Raw genomic sequence first — 25,121 nt, forward strand, 5'->3', positions numbered from 1 at the left:
TATGATTTTTGGCATAAAAGAGAAATCTATCATTTTGACCCATACAGTGTTTTGTTGGCTATTGCCACAAAAATACCTGTGCGACTTATGACTGGTTTTGTGGTCCAGGGTCACATATATTAATATACTCACTACTATCTACAATTATTATTTCTAGTTAATTATTTTAAGTATTGTTATTATTATATACTATTAATTACTAAAAAGCTATTCATTGATCAATTTAATATATAACATTATTAACTACAACTAATAATAATAACTTATAAGATTAGTTAATAATACAATTTTCAATCTTATTTATTTACTTACGTCTTAATTGTTTTTTATTGTTTTGGAGGATAAGCAGATAGTAAAAGCAGCCGTGAACTGACAGTAACCATCCCATGATGCACCTCATGAAGATTTAATGAAATTCTTCTTAATTTCAATTTCCTGACCTTACTAGTGAATCAAAAATAATCAAACAAGCACTTCAATAAATATATTAATCATTTATTACTTCTCCTATTTGTACAAAAGGGGCATTTTTTATTCTTAGTAAACTTTTTTCATTTCACATTGGTTGTGAACAACACAAGAACAGAGTCATATCAAGAGTATAAAATAAATGGATATAAGGGAGATCTTTTTTTTTAGGCACATTTTACAAATATTTTCCACTTAGAGGAAAATCTGGCATTTATACTGGTAAACAATACTGTTTAGTCCCCTAACACCACCAATCATGTGAGTGATGCACAGGAAATGATGCGATACAGGTGTACATTACTGAACATAGTCATGTTTATACACGTAAACAAAAAGATTTGAACAGTTATGTAATGTATAAATACGCACTGCAAAATGGTTTAAAATCAAGTAAGGTTTAATACTATAGCAGAATGAACAACTGTATTTAAAATTTTTTAAATAAATTGGAACTTTTGAGCCCACTTAGAAAATGACATTGAGATTTATAAGCCCATTGTATAATAGAACACATTCCTGGGAACAATAATATACTACAACCTCTTCCTGATGGTGATGTATGAAGAGCACAGGGCACTGCGTGCAGCCTAAGACACACTTCCAGTCCTACAATCACATTCAGCCTCAAGGCACTGTGATACAATCATTTACATATGTGTAACTGTAATCTAGTTACTGTACTATTAAAAAGTAAACCCATCCATTTTCCAAAACCCTTGTCCTATGTAGGGTCAAGGGAATACTGGAGCCAAAGAGCCAGACAATGTCGTAACCGCAATTTTAGGTTCAAAAGATATGAATACATGTCTCATTTTTATAATTTTGATAACATCTGACCAATAGCTGGCGCAGTCCTGAAATATCTCAAATACCATAATGTCTCAATAGCTATGTTTCCATCCAAAGAATTGCGAATTTACCTTATGCACAAAATTGGAATATCATCGCATAAAACATTTGCGAAAAAAAGCACGATTTCCATCCCATGTGCTCAAGAGAACAAAATCGTCACTTCCTGGGAAATTTGGCGCAAAATATCTGGGGTAGCTAATACAACCAAGCCATATTAATGACAGACTTTGGCTCAGGCATTTCAGAATAGGTAAACCAACATTTAAGATGCCGTGCAATGAAAATGGTCCATTGGTAAGTCCAGTTATCCAATCACATCCACTGTTGAGGCAAAGTCACATGAGTTTTTAAAATTTATGCGCATCTTGGCATTTCTTTTATGCAGTATCCCAAAATGCGCATAAGAATAGGTGGATGGAAACATAGCTAATGATACAATCACAATCCAACAGCATTGCCGATTACTTGTCTTTCCCCGACAGAGGGATGGACTTTCATGCACCAAAAATCACCCCTGATTTCAATAAACATAGGTTTTTGAAATCAAAATGGCATCTGAAACATCATTATTGTCTTAAGAGCTTTACAAGTCATTGTCGACCCAGGCTTGATAATTGACCTAAATTTAAGACACTTAATAGCTAATACATTGAGTATTACACTGTTTTAAACTGGACTTCAAACCCAGTCCATTTGACACTGACTTGCTTCATCAAATGCACATTTTCAACATTTTGTGTGCAAAAAAAAGGTCCATTGTCAATAGTGTAGCGATATATGAAGCACAGCCCACACAGAAGTCACTTTCAAGAAGTTTTCTGTTGGTCATCAATTTCACTGTTGGGAAATTCGTGTGACCAACTTGAACCCACTGTGAAATCTGTGTGGGGAGATTTTTCACAAATATGCGCAATTCCTGATTCGCAATTTCCCACGAAAATCTCCAGAATAATGCTAAAAGTGGCCACACCTTGAAACAACAATCTGCACAGTAAAATTATAAAAATAACACATAAAATCAACAAATTTCATACAGAATAAATGAAGTTGGCTATATCAATCATGCACCATTGAAATGACGTTCAGTAAAGGAATGCAAAAACGTTGTGGCACATATTAAGACAAGGCTCAAGGCAAAGTGGCATGTGTGACGTTAAACATCTCTAATATGTATTTTGACATTGTACAAGTAAACTTTACATACAAACTTGTAATACATCCAGTAAAGACTTCCCTGTCCCATTATGTACATTAATACATTTATACACGCTTCAAAACATTAACATTCTATATTTGCCACAACTGCTCTTGTTGCATCATGTTTATAGATGTGGTGACAAATCTCTATGAAGTCAAACAAACCAAATACAAACCCTTTCTAAAAAACAATCCAACCTGTGTGCTTTTGAAAAAGGCACACGCGCTGCTGGTTCACCTCAAAACCTGAGTGCGGCTGAGACGCTTGTATTGTGGTCGGTCATAGGAGCAGCAAGGAGTTTCAGGAGGTGCTACTTCTCTTCCTGGTTCGGGGTTTCCTCTGCATCACCTCCTCTTCTTGATCGCTCTCACACTCTCTTTCGAACATGGCCACCGTGCGCCCTACGTAGCCCATCTTGGGTTTGTCCTGTAAACCCCAACAAAGATAATATGCATTCGTAAAACGGTATTCGACAGATACCAACGTGACAGAGTATGTGATCTTGGGATCTAAGACAATAGAGGGTCGTACTTGTGATTTAAGGTCATATTATTACCTGGAGATTGCTGGACCTACTGGAACCAGACAATTATCTTTATTGGAAATGTTTAACAGAGTATAATTGAGCCAGGCTCATGCATTACCTGTGGTTTGGGCTGACCTTTCTTCATCATGCGTGTCAAGTGGTTGCAGAGGGCCACGATTCTGAAAGAAAGCTATTGGAGAACAGGGAGAAAATGTAATTAAATTTTAGACTAAACACTATAGTTCAAAAGTTTGGGGTCAGTAAAGTAGTGCATTAAAGTACTTTACAATGTTATAAAAGATTTCTAATCCAAATAAATGCTGTTCTTTTAAACTTTCAATTTAACGAAACCTGGAAAACAGTTTTCACAAAGATATTAAGCACAACTGTTTTCAACACTGTTTTTGAGCATCAAATCAGCTTAGAATGATTTCTGTAAGGTCCTTGTGACACTGAAGACTGAAGTAACGATGCTGAAAATTCAGCTTTACCATCACTGGAATAAATTACAATTGAAAATCTATTAAAATAGAAAACAGATATTTTAAATGTAAATGAAATATTTCACAATATTACAGTTTGTACTGTACTTTTGATCAAATAAATGCAGCTTTGGGCAGCAGAAGATATTTTTTTCAAAAACATTAAACAAAATATAGCTGCGAGCAGCAATTATCGGGGTTCAAGCGCTTTAAGGCATGCGTAAAAAGGTATTATGTTTTGATTAGCAAGCCTGTAACCATCTCGATCTTAGATGGAAAAGACCATTTACAGGCAATTTACCATAGGAAATTGTTTTTGAAGCTTTTTAACAGTTATCGAGGTTAAGCCAAAAACCTAGGAGTAGTTCGCCGAAGTTGTTTTTTAAATAATCTCCGATATTTAACAAACAATTTGATTGATATTGGCGGTCCTAAAGGCAAAGTTGCTGAGAATGAGAAGTTTTACTATGCGGTATGGCATGTGTGAAAAATCATGTGGTATACAATCCTTTACGCACGTGAAAAACGCGCAGCTGTGCCCTATAGAGAACCATGTGACTGCAAGCAGATTGAGTCAAGGACCTATCAGCCTGCACCATCTAGAGTTTCAAATAGGCCACTCCCCCCAATCCCTATTTTACTTAAAGGTGAGATGTCCCAACAGGATTGAACAGAAAGTGCAGGTAAAAATATATTGGGGAAACATACAGCACCATTTCTAGATCTAAAACTATGCAAAACTCCTACCTGCCACCTCCTCCGAGCATATTGTCTCCTGAAGTTCTCAATGTTCACCACAGATTGTCGTCGCACCAGGGCTTGTCGGGGGTTTATGGGCTAAAGGAAATAAAATCACATTGTCGTTACCATTCAATATACTGTAAGTCTTTGGATTTCCCTATTTTATCAACTACCAGGTGAAACATCTTAAGTCAGGCTGCCTGTCCACGCAATGTGGGGTATCACTAATGTCTGTAGCACAAACAGTGTTACAGAAGTTCACTATTTTAGGTTAGGGCTTTGTTCAAATCGCTAGCCAAAAGTTTGAGCAATTGTAAAAGTGATGCCTTAGTAATTGCACAAGACTGCACAAGTTCCAAGAAATACACACCCCTGAGGGACTGAATACACTTCATCTCCCTCTATCCCACAATGCACCACGGCCAGCTGCAGGACTAATGATCAGTGTGAGGTATTTAAACATCATTCCACTGCTTTATTCAGTGTAGAAAGAAATGACATCTGTCATGACACGCTGAAGAAAACATCCAAGTGCTGACATTCACAAATCAATGCACGTCACATATTACAAACATGACTTTTTAAATTAAATTAAAGTAGAAAGTAACAGGAATATACAATAAATTACATGTGCAAGAAAGAAAAGTCAGTTTTAATGTAAAATTAAACCTGGCAATGAGTATGTAATATTTAAAGTAAACAGTACTTCAAATAGGTGCATTTACAAATAAATTAGAGAACTCAAAACTACTTATAAGAGAGAGAGAAAAACAAAGCAAATAAACATTTGTATGAAAAAAATCAAATGAATGGCCCCTGTAAACAACAGAAAAACAATCCATAAAGATGAAGTAATGAAATCATAAAGGCTCACATCATCTCAACTGTTGACTCTTGCTTTTAAAAAAAGGAAAGAATTGTTTTATGGATGTTTGATCAGTATTGGACCATAAATGTATTATTGATAAAAACAACCATATTGGGCAATATGTTAAATTCAAAAGTATGCTCTTGAATGATGTAGGTTACCAACATGGGTATAACTTAAATATTAAATATATATATATATATATACATTTCTCAAGTATATACAAAACAAGCATGTTACAAATAAACAGCAACATTTATGCAAAACTGACTTTAAAATTGAGTGTTTTGCATGAAAACTGATTTTGAGGTACTACAGTAAAATAAATATAAAAAAATTCTCAAAATTACCTCAAACTAATGTTTTGTTGAGATAATGATCTTTAATTGTTAGTTTAAGTCTTGTGATATAAACCTGGCCAAGCCTGGCTCACGAATAATAATAATGTGACAATATTCAGTGTGCTGTTTGAACTGGGAACTTGATGCTTGCACGTTCATCCATTTCACTGCCAAACCTTATTTTGCTTGGTCTTAAAGTACTTTTTTTCTTTTTTTTCTTTTTCATTTCACAAAAATTAAACACTTGAAATCTAATTATATTCCAAAAAGTGCAGGACAGGGCAGGAATTTCATAAAGTGGATAATATATGCCATCCAGAATAATAAAAGGTTGCTACACCCTGGTCCTTAGACGTTTTTAAACCGTATTAGTCTAGCTCATAAATATTAAATATTATAGGTCACAAAGGTTGTTCACCCAAAAATTTATATTCTGTCATCAATTAATTACCCTCATGTCATTTAAAATCAGTATGACTTTCTTTTTTCTGTGGAATACATAAAAAGATATTTTGGAGAATGTTAGTAGCCAATCATTTTTGGTAACCATTGACTTTAATTTCATTTCTCAAAATATATTTTTTTGTGTTCCACCCAAGAAAGTCATACTGGTTTGGAACAACATGAGAGTGAGTAAATCATGACAAAATTAGATCTTTAAAATATTACTATTGCCCAAAATGTGTGGGCACAAACTTATACACTTCTTTCACAGCGGTTGCGACTCCACCATCTACGCCACTGACTACACATACTGCAACTCTCCTAATCCCAGTGTATTACAACTGCAGTCGAATCTCTTTTAGCTAGACTCGGGCTGTGCTCGAGGACATAGTTCGCCCCCACAGGCCCTGCTCAACAGCTCCTTCAGGGCCTTGTTCACCTCATTGTTCAGTGCTGAGTTAGAACCCAAGCCCCTGTTCCCTGCCTCTCCATTTAGTGAACCCATAACCTCCTGCAAACAGCGTAGTTCTGCGTTCAGCTCCTGTCTGAGGGAGCTCAGGTGCTCTTCTCTAGTCAGGTATCGTCTGTCAATGCTGGCTAAGTTGGCATCGGTTGTCCTCAAGTCCTCCTGGAGGGCTTTCTTCAACGCCTCCACTTTGCGGAACTCATATCGCACCTGCGAGATCTCCTGCCGGATGGTCTCACTTTCCTCTTTATACCAAGTTTCCTTCTTGCTGTAGTTAGAAAGAAGAGCCTCAATGTCGTCCTGAAGGGATTCATGCTTCTGAGCCACATTTTCGAGACCCATTTCCACCAAAGAGATGTCCTCCAGAACATTGGCGAAGCGCTCAAAGTTGACATAGGTGTTGTTAGGTGGCATGCTGGAGTGGGATTGAATGGTGTACTCTTTCAGGCGTTTGGTCTTCAGCTGCTGTGATTCCACTTTCTCTTCCGCCTCTAGGGTGGCGCTGCTGTCCTCCGGCCGTTCGTGGGTCTTCACATAGAGAAATTAGGAGGAAGAATGAGTAAGAAACTAGTTTGCTTTTTCACCAGGGAGTCAAAGCACTCAACTCACGCACGGGTAAACAGCAGACCCAGGCAGGAAGAAGGATCTTGGATCAAAGGGATGGTGGTGTTAGGATGAGGAGAACAGCATGGTACACACTGGATTGAGTCGTCTCTACAGTCCAATCCTTGATTAGAAGAATTCATCGACATGCGATTGCTTCCATGATGAAGACTTGCATGCATACGTGCATCTAGTAGTTGACCAACAAGGTAATACCAGGATACCTGTGTAGTTCTCCCAAAAATGAAAATTCTGGCATCATTTAATCACCCTCATGTCGTTCCAGATTTTTTAAAGGATTTTTTAGTTCCAAAACAACATTGGACCCCACTGACTTTTATTGTATGGACAAAGCAAACTTTTATTGTATGCACAAAACAAAGATTGAGACATTTTTCAAAAGATCTTCTTTTGAATTCAAATACAAAGGAAAGTAAGCCAAACTGGTTTGCAACGGCATGAGTGTGAGTAAATGATGACAGAATATTCATTATTGGTTGAACTATCACTTAAATTGCACAATGAAGAGCGTGGCATATGTGATATAACGTGTTTACAGTAAGTCTGTCATATGTATCGTTGTTAATGATGTGCGTACAACCCCGGTCAGTTCACTCTAAACAGCAGAGCAAAGTTCAACACTTGCATATGTGATAATGCCAGTAAGAAGCTCTCATTTCACATAAGCCGCACAAGCGTAGATAAATATGCTTTCAATTGTGCATGTTTCAGACATAATCCAAGTTGTTACCTTAATCCAGGGGTGGTTGAGAGCATCTTGTATCTTAAGCCTCTTTCTACAAAGAAAACAAAGACAAAGAAAACTGAAGGTAAACGAAAAAAAGAACAACTTAAAGAGAAAAAAGAAGTCAAGTCAAGTCAAATAAAGTTTAACACAACCGTAGTAAATGTAGACTGTAGTAAACTAAAGTGCTTTACAATACAATAAAAATAAATCAGAATTTATGAGAGTAAAGGAGTAGAAAAAAGACAGAAATGGAGATTAAAATAAAGTATCAAAAACAATCAAAAAAATCAAGTATCAAAAACAATCAAAATGTATACATAACGTAGAACACAGCATCACTCGAACGCTAGAGAATAAAAATAAGTCTTTAAACTGCATTTATAAGCATCCAGTGATGGAGAGGCCCTGATGTTCAAAGGTAGACTGTTCCAGAGCTTTGGGGAAACTACAGAGAAAGCTTGATCACCCTTTGTTTTACAACGAGAACGTGGGACCCATAAAAGTAACTGATCACAAGATCTTAGTGACCTAGAGGCTGTGTATAGCTTATAATAAGATCACAAATATAATCCGGGGCTGAATTGTGCAGTGCCTTGTATGTGAAAAGAAGGATCTTTAAGTCGGCTCTAAATTTCATTGTAAGCCAATGCAATGAGGCAAGCACAGGGGGATATGATCCCTTTTCTTGGTTCCTGTTAACGATCTGGCTGCTGAATTTTGAACCAACTGTAACCGAGACAGTGTAGTTTGAGGTAGGCCAACGTACAGAGAGTTACAGTAATCCAATCGAGAGGAAATTGGTGCATGAATCACAAATCAAATCGAAGTCAAGGGGCCCTATCTTGCACCCAGCGCAATTGACTTTGAACACCGACTCATGTATCATTCCTATTTTGCACCCGCGCACAGTGGACTTTTCCCTCCACAGACGCACGTCGGTAAATTAGGGAATGAACTTGCGCTCGCGGGGGCGGTTCAGCGCAAAGAGGAGCGTATTCCGGCGCAAAACTCCCCTGGTGCTATTTTCCAGTTTTAGAAAGCAATTCCGCCACTGACCAGGAAAAAAAGACAGTGGCGTGTTGCGCGTTAGTGATATGGTATTTTAAGGGCGCGTGCTTGGCCATAATGTAGCGTGTTAACGCGCATCCACTTTGATTCTCTAATATAAACAGACGCAGCAGTTTTCATTTTTGCAAATCATACATTATTACAAGGAAAAATATTAACACACGAGGGAAATCATTGTTGTGTCCGTGAAGATGTGGAAAAAGATCTAGGCCTATCTAGATAAAAAATAAATAAAAAAATCTAGATTAGGCTACACATTTACCCAAATTATACGCCTGTTTAACCGAAGCTAATTTGGGTGGGTTTCTTCCATCATCCCCAATGTCACTTCTCTGTGTTTTACGGCCCTGACGAGAACGTCGGTCTCCTCGGCTGTGAACTGCTCCTGGCGTGCGCTGGCAAATCCACCGTTATAATAGCAATCTGCCATGGAACAAGCGCGCTAGCTCTTAAAGGGAATGTGAGAGGACGCTCTGATTGGTTTATTTCACGTTACGCCCAAACCACACCTATGAATAATGAAGCTACTTCAGACCAACCCCTTTAGATTTGCGTCAGGCGCAAGAGTCATTTATTCCGCCGTTAAAATAGCAACAGCGCCGGGATCCGCCCACAGAGTTACTTGCGCTTTGCGCTTTGACACTTGCGTTTCAGATCGTAAAAATAGGGCCCAATGTCTTTACTAGAAAAAAGTGTTTCACTTTTGCTACAGTTCTGAGTTGAAAGACGCTACTCTTTACAACTGCATGCTTGTCAAATTGGAGAAGAGGATCAAAATAGACTGCAAGATTTTTTGCATGATTGTGTAGGTTGTTACTTAAGGAACCTAACTGTGTTTTAATGGAGTTGTTGGTAGCAGCAGGACCTAGTAAATACACTTAAGTTTTGTTTTCATGCAGTTGCAGTGAGTTATTTGTCATCCAGCTCTTGGCTTCATTGAGGCATGCGAAGAGATGATCTAATGAAAAGTCATTTCCTGGTTTGATTGGAAGATATAGCTGGAGGTCGTCAGCGTAACAATGATAATTCATGTTATGTTTCTGGAATATTGAGCCTAAAGGAAGCATGTAGAGGGAAAACAAAAGAGGGTCAAGAATAGATCCCTGTGGAACACCACAATGGGTGAAGTAAATGACCAGATATTTACAGATAAGGTCCTCCCCTTTAAGTATTAGGCAACCACTGTAAAGCTATGCCTTGGACTCCAACAACACACTCAAGTAATTTCAAGTAGAGTTGAAAGTTTCAACCAGTTGTTCAATGTTCATACAGAATGACAAAGAGAAATTCGAATTTGAAAGGAACTTAAGAATTCAAGAGCATACACTCAGCATACATACATGATCAGAAGTTCCAGCATCAAATACTTCACAGATATGTAAAGAGAAACCACGAGACAAAACAAGATACAGTGTATGGCCTAAATTATGTGTAGGGCTGGAGACCGACTGTACAAAATTAAGTACAAAAAAAAGGTAGAAACTTCACTTTGACTCATAGCAAGTCTACTTAGACGTAATTGACAGCCCTTTAAAAAAAAAGAAAAAACAATTCTACAAAAAAAGCCCCAAAGTCACACTGAAGCCTTTACTGTTGTTTCTCTTTATGGCTGAATCGTGATTTGAACTCTCACCTTGTATCTTTCACCAGCAGCTCTTTGATGAAACTTTTGGCCAGTTCACTTGTGTTGCCGAAGAACTCCTCATCAAATTCGAAGTTAACAGCTGATATGTTTGCAAGAGTTTCCTGTTTGGAGTCGCCCAGGAATGGCGAAGCCCCGCTTAATCTGAAAAAGAAAGACAAATGCTTGACCTATTCAAGCACATTCGAAAATTCCTGTTAATTAATTCCTGAAACTGATCCGACAGTGGAATCTGAGTTTACGCATCAGACAGCTGTTAAGTGCTGTAATTATGTTCACAATGGTGATGGATGGAAAAGTTTGGTTGTCAGTGTCTGATGGCCCAAGGCTCAACCTGTCATTCATTATTCACTTTTCTGGTATATCGATATATTTGTTTACCTCTATCATTCTCAATCAATATGAGCTTGTGAACTGTGAATACAGCTTTGCCATCACAGGCATTAATTATATTTTAAAATATAACTGGATATTGTTTGTTCTCCTACATTAAAATGTAACATGATCTAAATTTAGAATACACATTTTTTATTTGTTTCTATAAAATAGTTGTCAGATTTGTGAATCTAAACAAAAATGTAGTATAAACTGGTATATTGGGTGTGTTCAGATATTAATCCGATCATTTCAATTCACATGGGCTTGGGTGTAACATTAAGGGTGTTATTGTTTTATATGTGAAAGGCCCATTATGAGAACCTCTCATTCATTATTCATTGGTGTGCACTGTGCATCAATACATCTGTTCAGCATGTGACCTGTTAATTCCATGTGTATGGAACTCCATGGAATCTGTCTATCATTCTGTGGAATGTCTAGATGTCATTCTTCCATTCATACTCACAGGATGTATGTGATGACTCCGATGGTCCTGGAGGAAACAGAGGGACGGAAGAGAGCACATGGTTAAGCCATAGCCGAGCTTTGACGCTTGCTGTTTGTAAAGTACAAAGCATGATCTGCTAAAAAGTCCTCACCACATGTCGGCCTCTAATCCCAGCTGCTCATAGTTGACTATCTCTGGAGCTGAAAATAAACCAGGTTAGAGGCATTAGCTACATTTGATTCAAAACAACAATGTAGGATGTCCAAAGATGGTAGAGAATTTCAGAAGCATCTGACTCATCAGTGTCATCCAAGACAATTACTCACTCACTTAGCATTTTACATCATAAACTTTTGAACTTACCAACAAATTCTGGAGTCCCAAAAATGTTTTTGAACTCTACTCCATCTTTGATCCTATGTGCCAAACCGAAGTCGATAACCTTGATCCGTGGCAGTTGGATGTTGTTATCCAGCAGCATGATGTTCTCAGGCTGAAAAACAATTAAATTACCCATTAAAACCATAAACAGTCACCCAAACTAAGTCAAAACCTTCAATCAATTGGCAGCTATGTTCCCATGGACATTATGGGTGTCACTGTCTGACCGTCCAATGCTGAACCTGTCATTCATTATTCAGTTTGTTCTACTATATTATAATTTTACATGATCAATACTTCCTAAAAAGTTAAGGGAAAAAATTATCTCAATTTACAAAAATCAAGTGGGAAACATTTGTCCTCAGTTCTATATATTGAAAATGAGAGAGAGAGAAAATTGCATTGAAAAAAGTGAAACTGCCACATCTTGAGTTCACAAAACACATTATAGCCTGATAGCTAATATTTAATATGAGTCTTGCTAACCTTTCTAAGCCTGGCAGAAAATACAGGCTAGTTTAGTGCACTATGTTTTTGTATCATTCATGACTATGCAAACACCAGTGGAGATACACAAGCTTTCCATTTTCAAGTCCATAAATGGTATTTGTCATGTGTGTGTACGGCTAATCAGCATTAACCTCCACCTCAGCAGTTTGCATGCTGATGAAGTGGCTGAATGTTTCATGTAATTCTGAGGGACGTTGCGTGGGACTCAACACCTGTTATGTTCCCGTATTAATGCCTCTACGCACCCAAGAGGTGAAAAGAGGCATCCAGCTGACTTTAAGTGCGGAGGAGGACGTACACTATGTTCCCTCAGGAATTCTGCCATGTTTAGGATGTACAAGTAGGGATATTTGCTTCATTGTCAATGTAAAAAGAAAGTAAATTAGTCACTGGCTACTTCTTAAATCTTTGAATTTGGCTGCTAGCTAAAATAGCTATTTTTATGAATAATTCTTCTGTGAGCATGGCACACGTCTTTGTTCACATACCAGTTAGAATGTGTTGTTTTGAGCGAGAACGGAAGTCATGCCAAGCTAATATCTTTTTGATTGGCATTCTTTGGGAGTTATGCTAAGCTAAGCTAATATACAGTGACTTAATTAGACTCCGGCTACTTCCTAATGATCTGAATTTAGCTGTTAGCAAAAAATAACATTTTCTAAAAACAATTATTTTTTGAGCGTGGTTCGTTTTGTCAGCAGTTAGCATATGTTCATTGGTGTAAGCGAGAGAGTTATGCAAAGCTAATATCTTTGAGTGGGAGTCTTTGGGAGTAAAGGACGGTTTGTACAAAGATTGAATATTCATTGAATATTCAATGAAAAATTCAGTGCGATAAAAATTTAAATTCTAATGAACGCTGTTTATGCATCTGTTCAGATCAACATGAACGCTTGATTTTTTTAACGGAGGGGTGTTTTCATCTCTAATTTTCTACACTAGGCTTACTACGAAGAAAACATGTCCAGAGCATGACTTGGTGTCACTGAACTATTTTACTAAGCAAGAGTGAATAACAGAGGAAGATTCCAGATCCACCCATATTTCCCTGTACTCTTTCATTAGGCGTGAGCATGGCATGGTGTATTTGTCAAAAGAGCAGTAAGCATTTTGTTTTGAACAAGAAAAGAAGTTCTGCTAAGCTAATATCTTTTTAAATGAAAGAATTTGGTAGTTATGCTAAGCTGAGATAGCTAATATCCAGTGACCTACCTAATTAATTTGTAACTTCCTAAGTCACTGAATTTAGCTGTTAGCTAAAATAGCTATCTTTATGAACAATTATTTTGCATGCATCACACTATACGTTTTGTTTACATAGCAGTTACCATGCGTTGTTTTGAACACGAAACTGAGTTATGCTAAGCTAATTGATTGATAAACAAACAGCGAATACAAAATCTGACCGGCTGTTTGAAAGCATGCAAATACACTTTGATTTCCATGACAAGTGGGTGTCAGAAACGTAAAGTTACGTAGCATTTGCGTAGCAGAGTAATCAGGATATTCTGCTTTGCTAAAAGCACCATCTACTGTCAGAGATCTGCATTTTCATTCAGCCCATCTGCTTTTTACCCATCTGCCCATCTGGGTTTTACACATCGGTCTGAACAGGCCTTTATGCAAAGCGATATCCAGTGATCTACTGTAATTAGTCACTGGCAACTTATTAAATCTCTAAATTTTGCTGCTAGCTAAATTAGCTATTTTTGTTTGCATAGCAGTTAGCATGTGTTGACTGGAGCAAGAGAGGGAGTTTGCCAAAGTTATATCTTTTGAGTGTCTCTTGTCTGCCCTTGTAGAGTTTAAGCGTGTGCTGGCGAATGTGGAGACGTAGCACTTAGAAAAACAGGATGGAGATTATCGCAGGGAACAGCGAGGGTGACATGTCTCATCAAGTGCAGCTGATAACCTTGCTGTGTTAGAATGTCTGGATCTGGGCCAGGCTGGACGAGGAACACATGAATGGGGTTAAAACACACGTACGCTCTCAGTCCATGATGGGACGGCGTATGCAACAGTGATCAGTTAGAGCTGTCATTAGCAGAGGAAGTTGTAAGCTAAAATGGTGAAAGGAAGGAATTTCCAGACGGTTGACAGAAATGGGGTCATGTATGCATTCCCAAGAAACAGTACAATAGCAGGTCTTAGAAAAGTGAATAGCTATTTTGTCATGCAAAGTTGCAGGTGTTGCCACGCAACAGACGCGATTGTTCTTCAGTAAAGGCCAATTCACCTCTGCTTGAAGAAGGGCTATAATGTTGCCATGGCAACCATCATAGCTATTTCTCGCCTCCACAACCAAGCCATTTATAGGAAACTATACAACCGACTTAACATCGCCGAGACAGCCATGGACAAAACTTGTTTTGTACTGTACCTTCAGGTCAAAATGTGAAATTTTCTTGGAGTGCAGGTACTGAACTCCATTGAGAATCTGTTTGATGAATTCTGTGGCTTCCTCTTCACTCAGCGACTCCTTCTGAGCCAGGAAGTCGAAGAGCTCACCTCCTGAAACACTGAGAAAAAAAAGAGTCAGGTGGTTAGAAGTGGGTTACCCATATGTCATGCTAACCAGTAGAGTGACAGACATTCAAAGATGCATCCTCAAACAAGCCCAGCAAACATAAGAAGCTGACTATCCATCCATCCATCCATCCCTATTGCATTTTTGCATTTCTAAAATCATTTGTCTATTTCAATGTGATTATGTTAGTCGAGGGAAAAATAATCTCAAACCTACAACAATTGTTAAAACAGTTTATAAGTCTAAACAAAAGTACCCTCCTAACTGAGTATAAACTGAGCACCTCATTTGGCTTTTGGCTTGCTTAGTTGGGGACACTTAATATTTGATAATATTACTGATCTGACTGCATTGACACCATTATATGAAAACTGGGGCTGTGCTAAACTGTCATAAGCTATGACATCACTGTTTTCTCCAGAGCGGCTATAAATTAATAACCTTTTTACAACAAAAATGAACCAACTTAAAAGTACCTGATAGCGACTACGCTATTTTTTACGCTATTTTCTTCTAGATCTGATGTATAGTCGAAACAGACGTTGTTGCATTATTTCCCTGTAATCACCGTGTAAAGCTGATTTGAAACAATCTGTATTGTAAAAAGTGCTATACAAATAAAGATGACTTGACTTGACTTGACTTGACACACCAAGTCCAGTTTATCTCACACATACAGAGATGTTCATCTCAATAAAATGAGACTAGTAAACTTCCTCTGTGACAGTTAACCACAGCAGAGCTTAAACAGCTTAGCACAGCCCTTTTTTATCACTAACATCAAACCACTTTATCATAGCTCTGCAGAAATCTCTTTACCAAACACTCACAGACATTTTAATATGGTAGTATATCAGCTTAGCTGAATTTGTACACTACAAGGTCTGATCAGTGCACCCAGAACGATGCTCTTTACTTAAAATGCAGAGCAGCTGACTGTCACAGACAGTCCATTCAGCCACCGTTCAGATTGGATTCAGGCCACAATTAGTCCTAATTGAGCTTACACGCTCCCATGCACACATCCCAGGCAGAGAAAACCTGAGCCGGGCCTCCCAGAAACTCTAGAGCTCTGACATTTACTACAGCTTCCCCTACACATTCAGAGAATGACAAACACACTGGCCTTCAGACCACGAGATACAACAAATACACATAATAGTGTGGAAATAGTTCTCTTTAAAATGACGTAAGGGAAGAGTCAACAATGCTTACTGGCAATGTTAATACACTGTATTTGAGTATGTAAACAACAGTATGCCAGTTTTGGAACATAGCCTTTTGCCAATATATATATATATATATATATATAGCAGTAATATGATAAGTTATTTGCATACAGTCAAACCAAAAATTCCACCAGATGTAATTTTTTTATATATTTTTTTTACTAGTGGGTGCACAACACTATAGTTAATTTATGTAAGTGATGATAGCAGAATAAAGTAAACTGTGACATATTATACCCAAATATTCTTCATACAGTGGACTACTGGTAAAATGTATACAAATTTGGGACCAAAAATGATTCAGACACTTTGACCTGACCATGTTTTACTTTAGTGGTTTTTTCTTTATTGCTAATGCAACCTTTTTACACCACAGACTGAACCAAATGAAGCATTGCTTGGTAATTGGTTGACCTAAATTGGTATTATCTAATTGTGGACTTTTAACAGCTGACAGATATTCAGCCTAATTCATTAGTGAGACAGTCTAACAGAAGGATGGCCAAAACCAGTGAAACATCAACTAGTTCTTGCCATATTTTATTACCATTTTTTAAACTATAGCGAATAAACGGTGATAATGTGAGAAATATTGAAGGTGTCTGAATACATTTTGGTTCGACTATGTATGCAAGTTACCATCTATATACATAAATGTTATTACATGAATGCACTATTATATAATTTATAAAATACATATGTTATGCATTAACTAATATATAATATACAAGTTATACATTAACTACAATATTTTATAACCATTATATTTAAATCCTTTATAACTTAGATTTAAGGTTCATACATTTAGGTAGCATGGTAGTTTAACCTCCTCTTCTTCCATAGCACAAGGGGTTCGTGGGTAATATTAGACAAAAAAGTATAAAAATAATAGCCAAACATATAAGCCAAACTGATGCACTGATGAAAATCCAATAGAAATACTAATAATATTTAGAAGTACTATGCCGTCTTTGCACCTTTGGCATAATATTTACAATGCACACAATGATTTGGGACACCAATCCAAATGTCACATAGTGTACTGTGTAGAATGGAGAATATGCAGAATGGGATGCAAACTACTACAACTGTTTTTGCCGACTAATGCACCTGACTCAATGAATCAGGTGTTTGTTGATTAAAATGGTACTTGAAGCAGCTGTTATAGCTCAGGACTAGATGGTAAGCGTTCTTTCGAGAAAGCCTAAAGAGACTAAAGTTAAATAAGTGAGTAAGATAAATTATGAGCTCTTGGACGAGAGCGGCAGGCATTAGTCAACTAAAGAGGAATGTCATTTGAGGACAGGCACTTGAAATCAAGCAGTAGCTCACATTCATTTGAAGGTACAACCCTGTTTGTTAGAGTTGTAATGAGTCACATTTCCACAAATGAACTTTAAACTCAATATTTTGCTGGATTTTTCATTTACATTCAGAAATCTTGAGTGTGAAGTAACAAAAACACCCTTCTGAGTTCTAAGGGTCAGAGAAAAGATGAAAGTGATCATGTACAACTAAGGATGTGTCTGAAAGCTCAATGCACGTCAGAATCCAATGATTGTACCACATCCTGTCTATTGAAATACCTTCATCTGATTGATTTTTGAGAGCAGCATAGATGTATCTTCACTGCCTTTGATATACCACAATCCCGTGCTTTCCATTCTGTGACAGTTGGGTTAAAAAATAGATATAGCATCTGAAAGTTGTTGTTGGTGGTCGGTTTTTCAATGTTTTCCACTTTTGATGTCATTTCTAGTGAGACATTAGTATTGTAGTAATTCAATATTTGCTTATTATATTTGCTTGCTATTTTGTTGTAGATCATTAAATCGTTATGCTGCCTGCCTCAAAAGTCGGTCCGGAATAAGTTTTGTGAGGTACTGCCTGCAAAGTCACAGGGCAATGAGGCAACAAGTCAGCTGCCTAATCTTTCGGACGCAACTTAGGCCCTGTTTACATTATTAATGCTCTCGTATTAAGATGTGATTTGGTCAATCAGATCACAGGTAGACGAGGGAGACAAATCCGCGTTTATACCTGGTGTTTTAATCCGTCTCTTTTGTCTAGTTTCAACCACTTCTGTCCTGATTTCTCTATGAGCGGGTAAATGTATGTTTTTTTTTCAGATCTTTCGATCTAATGGACAAAATATTTACATATGAACGTGCCCAGAGATGACGGAAAAACATACGGAGAGCATCGGCTTTTGTTTCTGCTCTGAAAGCCACAAGACCATGCCGATCGCTGTGAGTGTGTGTTAGAAATCAGGAATGGTGAGAGAACATTGTGCTTGGTACATTTTTCACCTTCAAACCAAACTTGGGTCTCCAGCCAAAGCTTGTAAATAAAGCGATAAAAGGGTTTTGGATATGGCCCCTTTAAGAGCTATACGGTTAGAACAGCTATTTAGTGGGTAATTGTAGCTATTCACAAACAGCGTGGGAGGACGTGTTTTCACTTACAGCTCCAGGATAAGCACCACGTCAGTGCGGTTCTCGTAAACGTCATGCAGCGAGATGATGTTGGGGTGTTGGAGATCCTGGAGGATGTCCACTTCTCTCTCGATATCCTCTCGCCGAACTCCTCTCCGGCTTGCCCGACTCTGACGCTTTTTTATGAACTTTGCAGCATATTCCACACCAGTACTCTTCTCCTTACAGCGCTTCACAATAGCAAACTGCCCACTGAGTAAAAGAAAGGAGAGAGAGAGAGAGAGAGAGAGAGAGAGAGAGAGAGAGAGAGAGAGAGAGAGAGAGAGAGAGAGAGAGAGAGAGAGAGAGAGAATTTAGTTCTTCTGCATAACAAGCCAGATGTAATTACTTCTAACATTCATCTCCTCAGGATATGGTTAATAACGCAATAGCACAAAAAACTGCCACATTGTATCTGTCAGTTTTGTAGGATTAAAACATTCCAGGGGATTGAAACATTTGAAAGTTTCCTAAAAAAAAAGGGGGTTAAGAAAGTAATCGACAGCACAAGAATAAAACTAAATTAACATTAGGTAAAAAACTGGAACAATGTATAAACCACTCATTTATCTAAACAAATGACACTTTCCACACCAGCTGATTTAGTTTCAGTAAAAGGCAGCACTTTCTTTTTTTCTCCCTTGAATTTATCAGTGTTGGCAACTATTTTCAATGCAAATTAGCTCAAAAAGTCATTAAATGACGCTAGATGACGTAATGTGCCAACTGTGGACACTTAACATGTTTTCTCCCCTGATCCGTGATCACACATTTTATTATATAGTCATATGTCCGATAAAGCTGTTCTCCTTTACATATTTTCTGTCAGACAACAAAACGAGTATGATATATAGTGACTGACTAAATGTCAACCAGCAGTCCAAAAAAGTCCCTAGATTTGCCGCTAGTCACTATTTTGAAGAAAAAAAGTTGCTAAAGGGGTGTGAAAAGTTTTTAATCTAGCGACAACATTTATCAAAAGACATATTTCTTTTGTCACATAGGGAAGTATGCAATTTCGGATGAAGCCAACTTTTTGCACTAATGTGTGACCTTCTGGTATATCTGAATCAACATCAAATAAAAGCAAAACTCTTTATCTGATCTGTAAGGTGTTTTTTTTTATTAAGCACCACACAATTTGGTTAAATTTAAATGTGCACCTTTGTGGTGTTTTAAAAATTTAAAAACCTGATGAGACTTTAATGTGATTTAAGAAATAGAATGTTAATATAAACATAAAAATATCATAATATTGGTTTATTATTAGCCCCAAGTTAAAATGCTATTTTATATGCCTTCAAACTTGAACATGAATTTACACTGGACCAAAACAACCAAACTTTACCTCCATTGCAAAAGTCGACCCCATGCCACTGAGACATTGCTGGGAATATTTTCAATAAAAACATTAGATGCTCAATTTCCTTAAATGTAAACAGAAATGCTTGAAATGACACTGGCAGCAGAATTAGAAACAAGAGAAAATACTGTCAGTCTAATAATAATCTCTATAAGCTCTATTTAGCTGCATCACATGCTACATAGCACCACATTTCCCAGTTTAATAACAGAGACTCTTTTTCAAGAGTTACTGACATCACAAAGTACATTAACATATGACCGCCCACGTTCAGTATTCATTAACTTGGCATAGCTTTGCTCTTATCCTGTGAAACACACTGGGTTTGCGCTGTTGTACTGAACGATCAGTATGCGTTGGATCCTTAATGCTGCAATATGTCTGCAAGGATATGCTCCCTATAGAATCTCGGAACAGAACATTTCTTACATAGCAAGAGCCTAAGAGGAAATCCTGCCGCAGGGAAGCGCGCACCAACTGGGGTCACGATGTGGGAGGAAAACGCTCTCAGAGAAAAGAGAGAGACAGAGAAGAGGAATGCCACCCACCCACCGCTTCTGTGTCAAAGACGCTTTTGCTTCCTCACACATGCTTTCAACATTTCAAACAATATCTCCCCAGTCCCGACAGATGAAATATGTCTGCTGCTCATGTTATCTATTGGTTTGTAGACTGCGGGCAGAAAAGATAAATTAAAGGAGAAATTAGGGATGCACCAAAACTGATAATGATTCCAGATTTAGCAACAAACAAGTACTCTTTTTTTTATCTCAATTGAAAAATCATCACTGAGAATTAATTACAAAACTACTTAAAAGTAAAATGTTCGGATGCATTACGCTAATGAAAATTTGACAGGAAAATGTGCATAATTGTCATGAAAATTTCTTACCCAAAACTGTTGTATGATGCACTGTAAAATAAATTTGCTGCCTTACATTTTTTAACTACTGTCAACTTGGATATTTAAGTCATTTCAACTTAAATCACATTAAATTAGATTAATCTTATGCCTTATAAAAGTAGTTGAAAATTGCTTAACTTATTTTGATGAGTTAAAGCAATGTAAAACTTATGTTGTCATAACTTTTTTTTTACAGCAACTTGGCAGGGGGGGGTATGATTAGCCAGTCATGACAGAGGTAATTTACATATATACAGTAGAAATAGCAGCAAAAACAACAGAGAGGGTGGACAATGGTGCCCTTGAAGTTTGAAACTCCTTTAATAATTGCAGTAAATGATTCCTGAGAAACGCTGTTGAAAGTGGATCAGAGCGAGCAACAGAACACATTTGTAGCCAATCAGCAGTAGGGGGCGTGTCCACCCATGAGAGAGAGTGAGCAAGAGCGAGTTTTGAAGAAAGACTGTAGAAAGAGAGATGGCTGAGAGACATTACAAATGTAATGTAATACATCGTAAATACATCATACATGGCATGTTCGTGCAATTTGGGAGGCGGAGCAATGAAGAGGGTTGAGTATATTTGGGTTGATTAATCGCTTACTGCACCTTTAATACAGAAACAGACTCCTGATGCACATGGAGGGGCAGCACATGACGTGAGCAGATTTAGGAAGCGTCTCTGAGTCACGATTATATCTAGCGTGTGCCATCACACCACAGATCTAGACGGACTGCATCTAAACTGACTCAGCTGGCCGTTCTCGACATCATGCCTCACGTCTGCAGATGTACATTTGGCCTGGCTCATTATCAGCTGTGACCGGGAAATACTGTCGCTCGTGACAGACGGCCTGTACCGCCACAGAAGGACAGAGCAGAGAGGAAGGATTAAGGGGGAAATTGACAACAGGATGAGGGGGGGAAGAAAAACGAGGCATGATGTCTTCTCTGTGAAATGTGCGGGATGTTTCGCAAGGTTTCTAAACATGTCATCTGCAGGAATGTCTTCCAGCAGAACACAGCTAGTGGGCTCTGTTTCAGTAGCATTCTTTGTTGTTAAATATACAGTATGTATGTATATAGATATTCTTCTAAGTACTTCTGTTTCCCTGTTCCCTTTTCTCTGATCTCACATTGGAAGTATATATAAATATGATGTTGCACACTTTGTCACCTGCTGTTCTTGTTCATGCATCAAGTACCAAATGCGCTGTGAGAATAGGCTCACAGCGCAATAGGAGAATATGCACAGCGAGCAGATGATTAGACCATGATTGCAGCCAGTTACTTCCTGTGATTCATATGAAAAGCCCCACTGAGAGGTTCTATAAAGCCTGCGATAGGCTGTGTACATAGTACGTGTGTGTCTCTTTTAGATGCCACCCTTCTCCTCTTCTACCTGCTTGGTACAGATTGGGGGGCTATACATTTTATGTCGTCCCATTAGAGGGTCAGGTGTTATTTGTGCTGTTCGTTTTTTCGGACCTTTTAATGTATTCACTGTTTATTGTTTATTTTTTCATTTATCCATCTAGTGTAATATTTAATATAAGATTCTATTCTATTCTAGGGACAGGTGTTGCGAATTAGCATTGGCTTAAACACTATGATACTGATATGGGATTGCTTCGAGAAGATAATGTATGTTCACTGTATCTGTCCCTACCAAATAAACTATAAATAATTAAATACATTTTGGGGAATCTCCTTAAACCTCTCAAGAACATGTCCAGGTCACATTTCACCCAAACATCTATTCATTTAAATAAAATGAACACTGAATAACCTTTTTTCTTCCGCTCCCCATAGTGATATTCTTTTTTGACAATTAAGAACATTTTCCCCATAATTCTCATTGTCATAATGTAAGAAAATGTAATTAGTCTGAGAAATTTTTTTTAAATTGTAAATATTTACACATGATGGTGCTTTTAGTGTACTGCATTAAATCATGATGATTCATATTGATATATATGATTTATTATATATATATATATATATATATATATATAGTATATATAAAATATATTTAAAACAATTAAGCTGTAAAAATATATATATTTATATAAAATATATAACTTTTTATTTTTTGTGTGAATTATGACTTAAATTTGTTTTGTAAGGTTCACCCATTGATTCACAACCCAGTTTGTTTCTATTCCTTCCTTCGCCACAGTAATGGAAGATTTTATTTGTTTCCAGAAAGCACACAGCCTGAAGGACAAGGGGAGTTCACCACACCATTCTGTTTGTTTTATTGCAAAATCACAGACATAATAAAGACAGAGAGATGTGTTCGCTGGGACAAGAAACACTGAAAAAAAAAAAAAAACTACATTTATTTCACTCAGAGGACATTTTTCTCACTGTGTCTAATGCGGTTTCCTGTTCATGTAATAAAATCAAGAGAAGAATTGCATTACAGTTCAGTGCCTTTGGCAAATAACCGAATAAGTTTGATTGCTAAATCAGTAGGGACTATTGGCCACATCGATAACTATGCTTGTTTAACAACCTATAACCCACTGAAATACAAGGACGCCAAACACTGTGAGGCCTCCGCCTGGAAAAAGGGTCGGGCTGTCCGCAGAGAGCTCAGAGGGGCCTATACGATAAGAGGTTTCCCTCGTACACATACACACACATCACAGCCGTGGAAAACCAAAACAGACCCAACAGGAATGTGAATCCCCAGGGATGGCCGGTCTCTCCCAGAGCCACGGGAGAATGCAAACCTAGACCATAACAACTCAGCATCTCAAGTTTTGTTTCCATTTATCACATTAGAGACATATTTCACCTCAATAATGTCATTTATAGCCGCTTGGCTTTCAAGTCACAACACATGATGATGATGCAGGAAGCAGATCAAAGAGGAATTTACTCAAAGCACATCATTTTCTGATGAAGGTACATATTCTGGATAAAAGTATTACTTTATTTTCGAGCTGTGCCAAAATTACCTTTGTTTTGGACATATCATGCAGTTGTACATTAATATTCAGTTAAGGTGAATATTCTGAATAAGGTGTTTAAGACCCAAAAATCTGATTAATACAGGAATATTCCAGCCGTTTTATGCAGATTTCTAGAAACTGGAACTTTGGCTTAATCTGGTTTTGGTTGTAAATTTATTTACAGAATGCTTACATAATCGGAATAGGTCCATATTCAGATTAATATTGGATTTTTTCTTTGCATGTAAACACAAACACACTTGAACCCTCAAACGAAATTTCCAATAGCGTGGATTCCTATTAAAATGACTGGATTTTGCCTGTGAAAAAAATCACAGAATAATATGTTACTGTATCTTAACACTTCCTGATAACTGATAAGGACTACCTCATTCTTTCAAACCAAACAAACACTTCACAAACTGATCCTGACATTCAAAAAGCCTTGTGCAGAAAAAATGCTTTGTCGGAGGTGCAATTTGCAGAAAAGCTGAGGGAGGAGAGAGGCATCCCATAGCACTAGCAGGCGTTCCACTAGCCTCTGTTCTAAGCCCGCTTGTGTTTTTGACGGCTGGAGGTCTCAGTGGACTTTCCACTCCCAACAGCTGCTGGTTATTAGCCGGAGGGCCTCACTTGACCCAATGGCGCCAGTGCAATATTCAAATGCATGTCCATTATGGCCTGAGGGGACATTATAACACTGAGTTTCATTGTATCCATGTGTGTATATATGAAAAACTGGGTCCTCTGCTTTGACGAAAGGATGGAACAGATGTTAACGCATTCTTTATCAGTCTCAGTTAAATAGAAAGTTTAAAACAACAAGAGTGTGTGTTTTTATTCCATCACAAGGGAATACGTGCATATTTCTTTAAAAAAATCAGCATTCAGGACCGGAAGTATTAATTACATGTAAAAACAATAAACTTATTGCATCATGGATGTCATTTCTTTTAAATCCTGCCAGCGAGTTCCTCTCAAACTGAACACAGACTGTCAACCCTCCCACACAATCTATCATAACAGCTTTTCAACTCCTTCGCTTCACAGCTGCCGAATACTTCCTTTTCAACACTATGGACAGATGATTTTTTTTGCGGAGAAAACATTAACAGATTCTTCATCAAAGCATCTTGTTTGTGTTGCATGAGGCAAAAGAGCAGTGGGGGGAAGAATGCAAGGAATGTGCGTTGATGTTTCGACAGATCCCCTTTCCTCTAACTCCTTTGCTATTTTTTTTTTTATGAAGCTTTGACATACACAAATATTCACTATAATTGCACTGGGAGCCTGTTTTAGCTTGCTTAAAATAGCCAACTTTACCCAGATACCCCTGATCAGGACTGTAGGTCAGCTCAGTGTAGGGATCCATGCATGTTCAGAAACCTACATGTCTGGCCTTGAGCTTAGAGAAAAATGGATTCTTCTAAATTAGAGCTTTATGATGGAAATAGACTAGTAGACAATATTTGATGCAAACATTGAGCAACAGAAGTAC

At 37.6% G+C, this 25,121-nt stretch overlaps 1 protein-coding gene across 2 annotated transcripts in view; it reads right to left on the bottom strand.

The window, feature by feature from the left end:
- Positions 1 to 479: 479 nt before the first annotated feature.
- Positions 480 to 25,121, bottom strand: part of dapk2b (death-associated protein kinase 2b) — a 33,421-nt gene continuing 8,779 nt past the window's right edge. Inside the window, exons 3-13 of one of the 2 annotated variants that reach the window (XM_079604620.1) lie at positions 18,389 to 18,610; positions 14,548 to 14,686; positions 11,640 to 11,769; positions 11,428 to 11,476; positions 11,295 to 11,321; positions 10,442 to 10,594; positions 7,744 to 7,789; positions 6,408 to 6,917; positions 4,277 to 4,366; positions 3,166 to 3,237; positions 487 to 2,947 (exon numbers count right to left, since the gene is read on the bottom strand). In XM_079604620.1, coding sequence (XP_079460746.1) covers positions 2,822 to 2,947; positions 3,166 to 3,237; positions 4,277 to 4,366; positions 6,408 to 6,917; positions 7,744 to 7,789; positions 10,442 to 10,594; positions 11,295 to 11,321; positions 11,428 to 11,476; positions 11,640 to 11,769; positions 14,548 to 14,686; positions 18,389 to 18,610 — 1,564 coding nt within the window. In that variant the 3' untranslated portion in view covers positions 487 to 2,821. Of the gene's footprint in view, positions 2,948 to 3,165; positions 3,238 to 4,276; positions 4,367 to 6,407; positions 6,918 to 7,743; positions 7,790 to 10,441; positions 10,595 to 11,294; positions 11,322 to 11,427; positions 11,477 to 11,639; positions 11,770 to 14,547; positions 14,687 to 18,388; positions 18,611 to 25,121 lie in introns of both variants that reach the window. The other variant, XM_079604619.1, reaches the window with a different exon arrangement.

This window comes from Phoxinus phoxinus (assembly GCF_949152265.1).
Source record: "Phoxinus phoxinus genome assembly, chromosome: 25".
NCBI classification, from domain to species: Eukaryota; Metazoa; Chordata; class Actinopteri; order Cypriniformes; family Leuciscidae; genus Phoxinus; species Phoxinus phoxinus.